Source organism: Vigna angularis, chromosome 8, assembly GCF_016808095.1.
Source record: "Vigna angularis cultivar LongXiaoDou No.4 chromosome 8, ASM1680809v1, whole genome shotgun sequence".
Lineage (NCBI taxonomy): Eukaryota > Viridiplantae > Streptophyta > Magnoliopsida > Fabales > Fabaceae > Vigna > Vigna angularis.
Window position 1 is genome coordinate 25,320,918 of NC_068977.1, and position 5,874 is coordinate 25,326,791.

General features: G+C 34.9%; 1 protein-coding gene across 1 annotated transcript; it reads left to right on the top strand.

Moving 5' to 3' along the window:
* The first annotated feature begins 5,078 nt into the window (after positions 1 to 5,078).
* LOC128193776 (putative calcium-transporting ATPase 13, plasma membrane-type) lies at positions 5,079 to 5,510 on the top strand. Its single transcript, XM_052867878.1, has one exon. The coding sequence runs from the start codon at positions 5,079 to 5,081 to the stop codon at positions 5,508 to 5,510; it is 432 nt and encodes a 143-aa protein (XP_052723838.1).
* The last annotated feature ends 364 nt before the right edge of the window (positions 5,511 to 5,874 follow it).

Consider the following 5,874-nt stretch of genomic DNA (forward strand, 5'->3'; position numbering starts at 1 on the left):
CGATGATTTGAGATTCGATGGACCTGGTATTATACACGATAAGAACATGTAAGGCTTTGTTATACACATCTCAGGTGGTAGATTGTATGGGGTAACTATCACTGGCCAGCATGAATATGGTGATTCAGACGCCTGGGTAAACCCATCAGAGCATAGACCAAGTCTGACATTACGCGGTTCACTAGCAAAGGATGCATGTTTACGATTAAAGTGCTTCCAAGCTTCACCATCAGAAGGATGACGCAAAAATACTTCAGTTTTTTTACCATCATGTCATGTCATGTGTTCTGATGTTTGCATTGAAGTAAACATTCTTTGTAATCTTGGAATTATAGGCAAGTAGAACATGGACTTTAAGGGAATTGGTTTTTTTTGCCTTCGTCCAGCATGCATCGTGTAATATCGAGGTGAGCCACAAAACTTGCATTCAACCAACAATGCATCATTTTTGCCACTGTCATTGTCATAGAATAACATACATCCATTAACACAACAATCAATCTTCTTGACTTCCAATCCCAACTTTGAAACACATTTTTTGTCTTGGTAATAATTCTTCGGCATAAAATTGTTTGGTGGTGTCAAATCTAACATCAATTTTGTATAGAAGTCCACTGCTTGAATGAGAACGTTCCAATTAGATTTGCTAGCCATGAGTCTAATGCACACTGACAATTTTGACTCAGATGAACCTTCAAATACAGGTAGATTTGCCTCTGTCAGGAAATTATAAAACCTCATAGTGCTTTCATTTGGAGACTCTTCATCATGACTATCGTTTGCTTCTTGTTCAACATGGCGACGAAGAGCATTGTCGACCATCTCTTGCATATAGGCAAAGTGATCTATCTCAGATGTATGTACAATAGTATTCGAACCTGATGCAAGCCGCTTTCCAGCTGCAGTGGAGGTCGAAGGAATTTCTTCACCATGAAATGTCCAAACCGTGTAATTAGATGAACCCTTTTTGGTAAAGGTGAAGTTTAACGACTTCATCTTTCAAAATCCTTGTACATTCGCACTTGATGCATGGACATCAAATCCCTCTATCAAGAGCATAATATTGATACCATCGGGCCGTCTCCACAAACGCTTCAACTCCGACGACAAAAGATTCCTTCAAACATCTCCTTCCACTATAACAACGGTCGTACATCCATCCACGATGGTTGGGAAAATGGGTCACGTTCTGTGACAAGACAAACAAATAAAAACTTAGCCAAAACAGCAACACTCCATGTGACATAAGTAATAAACCTATTGCTACTCAAGTCGAACATGGAAGGCAATTTTAACACTATTGTCATAGGCATTCAATAAGGGCATGCAAAGAGAAGTCCTTAGTATTGAAATGCCTTTGACATCCTAAGTGGTTGTGAATTAAATTTGGGGGAGTCAATTTTCTAACATTACTAAAGTTCTCTTTTATAGAGTACTTCCACATATTTTGTACATTGTAAGTGTTTAAGGTACTTTTACCCTTCTCATTCCATTGAAAATGTGTGTAGTACCATAAAACTTTAAATGACTACTTAACTTAATCAAGTTGTAGCCTAATAAATGAACATACAATATATAGGAACATACAATATATACATCAACATACAACATATACATGAACATTCAGTCATGGTCTAAATGCAGGTTTGATAACAAATTTATGCAAGGAAATAAAATTCTCACCTACTTTAGTCTATTTATAGGTGTTCAATAGTCAAATTCTGTTTTTCTTTTTATTTTTCAATTCAGAATTCATTTCTATCTTTCTTTTATCTTTTAAAAGTGGTGTAGATAGTTAGTTTACTGTTTTAGTGGGTACTTTAATAGACTTTGCATTCATTGCACTTGTAGTGTATTTTAGGTACTACTTTTAGGTTTCTAAGTTGTCAAATTTTGAGTTTTAGGTATTTTTTGTAGTGTGAGTTCTTAATTAGCTAGGTTCTACCATTCTTAACTTGTTAGGATAGTTTATTTGTAGTATATTTTCCTAGTTTAGTGTAGTTAGCAATTGTAGTACAATTTTTTTGAGGTTTGACTAGTGATATTTAGCTATTTCATCTACTTTTTTAGGTGTCAAGTACGTAAACTTTGACATATAGCTAGTTCATCTATTGTGTCATGTTTCTTAGCTTCCTTTAACAACTTTAAACTTGTTAGGATGTGTAGAATACACAGTCTTAGGTTACTTTAGGTCAATTCACATTTTCTCACCTATTTAGTACACTTTTTAGGTCTAAGTAGCCAAATTTTGAGATTTTGGTACTTGATCCAATTTGACATCTTTCTTAACTTTATTTAAGTACTTTAAACTTGTTAGGATAAGAACATTACACATTCTTAGGTTAGTTTAGGTGAATTTCGAAATTGTCACCTATTTAGTACACTTTTTAGGTTATAGGGTGTCATATTTTGAGTTACGGGTTGTTTTTGTAGTGTGAGTTTGTAGTTAGCCTTCTTTTACCATTCTAAACCTCTTTTGATAGTTTCTTTGTAGTGTCTTAGGCTATTTCAGTGTAGTTAGCAAAATTTGACTCTTCTAGTGCATTCTAATTTAGTGCAATTTGGACCATGCTGTTTGAGTTGTGTGTGAGTCTAATTTCAGTTTAACTCCACCTTGCTGCTGTTTTCCAACTTGATCTTGTGTAGTTACACATTCTAGAGTCACTTTTAACATTGCCTAGTCCATTGAATCTTATAAACTCAGTTTTAGTGGTGTGATAGAGTGATTTTTCTGCATTTTTGCCATAGCAAAGTCAGATTTCGAAGTCTAGCATTTCTATGTTGTGTGACAGTTTGAGCAAGTCTAAAATGATGTTTAAAAGTTGTTAGCAGAGTTCAATTACTGATATAATGGTCTAAGTGCATAATAGTATACTAAACCATCAATTTTGAGTCAAAATTGTGAAATGGCAAGGTGTTTTTGAGTAACAGTTTGGATTTGAGCCAATTCAAAGTTTGAACAAGTTTAAGAACACTAAATCAAGTTACTGGAGTGATTAGTTTAAGAGATGATTCTGCATATAGGCATAAAAATGACTATTTGAACAGTGCAAGTGTTACAAGATGGAGGGTATACTAGAGAAGGAATAAGACTGTGAATGCCTAACTGCCTTAGCAGTTAGGAAGGGCGGGAATTCAATTGTATAAATAGCTATTGAATTGTTTTGTAGAGTTAGTTGGTTGTTTGTAGATTTCTAACAGGAAACCATTATTCCTGTGGGGGAGGTTAAGCTCTCAATTGCTCACTATACATTGTATTCTTGCTGTTGATAATACATAGAAGAGTTATACACTCTTTCTGGTGTGATATTCTGAGTTTGATAGAGTGGGTTTCTTTAGGTTTGTTGATCAGAAACCTAACAGCAAGCAACTTTAAAATGGCAACTCAACTATGCTTTTTGCACTTTAGTGATTAATACAGGTTGCTACTACTTGGAACATATTTAATATCATTAAACAAACTTGCACATTGCTTAAGAAACATAAACTCTTGCACTGAAACAATTTATGAGATTGCACCAAATTTATTCCTTTTTGTGCAGAATTTTTTAAACATAATCATGTTTTAACTGATGTAGCACATATAATCAAGGCTAGACATTGTCTCATTGCTTTATAAGATTCATAAATGGCTACAAATGCACTGCAACTATAGAAAAGAATCAAACCTTAGCTGGAAAACAAATTCTACACTACAGAAAGTCCCTAGTTTGCATATCCAACACCAACTTTGTTCTGTAATTCAATAAAATCAAAGCATGGGAATATAGTTAATAAGACTTCATTTTTACATTAAACGTCAGCGCTCATTGCATAATTTAAAAATGATGCAACATTCAAAGATCTTTGGTGTTCATTAAAAAAAAAGAAAATTACATTTTGATCATTTTTAAGTCGTGTCCCATACTGCATAAACTCCTTGATTCTAGAAGAACTCACTGATAACCAAATAGTAAAAAGGATTTCGAATTAAATTATTGAGATGTAAGCAAACTGTCTAGATAAAGACTTGTCTCCATGATGTGTGATATATATATATATATATATATATCTATCCATTGATCATGGGATATTTTGTAGGTTAGTGAGTCGGAATTATGTTGCATCTGCTTTGAACAGGCATGCACAATCGAAGTTCAGAGTTGTGGCCACCAGATGTGTGCACAATGCACACTAGCCCTGTGTTGCCACAACAAGCCCAACCCTGCCACAGCCTGTCTCACTCCACAAAGATGAGCAAGACATCAAAGAAATTCAGAAATGACAGTGGTAGCAACAGCTTCAAGGGGTTATCCATTGTTTGCTATATCAGATAACTTTAAAATGTAGCTAACATTTAGTATTTGCTAACTTCAGCTCCTAATTCATTTAAAGTTTAGTAAGTTTTGATTTATATTCTTGTATTCTTTAATTCATAAAATTTGAAATTATTCTTTTTAATCTGTATAGAATATATGAATTTATATTTTAAATTCTATAAACTACTACCCTTTGTCCCTCACTTCCTCATCCCTAAACTCACCCTTTTCACACTACTACTCCTTTCATAATCCACACTCTGCTTCCTCCACCACCGAAACCACCCTCCTAAAACAACACTTTTAAACCATTCAATCAATATCAAACTTCATTTGTAATAAACACTTTTAAATAATTACAAATACCATAAGCTCTGCAGCCATACAATTCAAATATTTAATGACAAATAAAAAGTACAGAATCAATTATCTTAGTTAGTAACCACTTTGGTTTTTTAAATTCTTTTAAAAGGAAAGCATTTTATTGATTTTATAACACTCTTGATTCTAAAATACTTATGAAAAGTTTACATGAGGAAAGAATGGATAAGATTGATAGAATGAGGGTCATGACCAGATCATCTCCATTTGACAAGCTTCTGATGGTTCAATGTTTAAAGCAGAAGGGTAATGTGGTGGCAGTCACAGGTCATGCCACAAATGACGCACCTACTCTAAAAGAAACAGATATTGGACTTTCCATGGGAATAGAAGGCACTAAAGTGGAAAAGGAGAGGTTTGGCATTAGCCACCGAGGAACCTACTGATGATCTCATGAAGATGCCACCTATAGGTAGAGTTGAGCCACTGATAACTAGAGTTATGTGGAGGAACCTGATTTCACATGCATTGTACCAGGTTATGGTACAACTGGTTTTAGAATTCAGGGGAACATCAATCTTTGATGTTACTAAGAAGGTGAAGAACACAATTATCTTCAATTCTTTTGTCCTCTGCCAAGTGTTCAATGAGTTCAATGCAAGGGAGCTGGAGAAGAAGAACATATTTAAGGGACTTGGTAAGAATAGGTTGTTCATTGTAATTGTGAGCCTAACTGTTGTTCTTCAGCTAGTGATGGTTGAGTTTCTGAAAAAGTTTGCCAATACTGAGAGATTGACTTGGGAGCAATGGGGTGTTTGTGTTAGAATTGGAGCTTTGTCTTGGCCAATTGTTGTGCTGGTGAAGTGTATCCCAGTTGCTCGCAAGAAGTAGTAGGCCAAACCAGTAAGTTATTTTTTGATTTCATATACATATTTTATAATCTTCACCTACTCGATTGCTTTTATTTTCCCTAAACTACGGCTAAGGTTATTTTAACCTTCTCACTGGCATGCTAATGCCTTGCCCCTCATTTCAATTACAAAACAAAAAGCTTTCTCAATCAAACAACATCATACACTGCTGCCACAAGAACATCAAATAGATTCAAGAACAATGAAACTCATAACGAATTTTTAAACGCACAACTTACCTCAACCAAGATAGCCCTTGACGATAGCAACCTTTGTAGATCACGACAGCGACAGAAGCCCACAACGGCCCCTCCAACGAAGTCCCTCGACCAAGTTCCTTCAAG

What these genes read in the sequence shown, in the direction of transcription:
- LOC128193776 (XM_052867878.1), top strand. Translation starts at nt 5,079, where the DNA reads ATGCCACCTATAGGTAGAGTTGAGCCACTGATAACTAGAGTTATGTGG.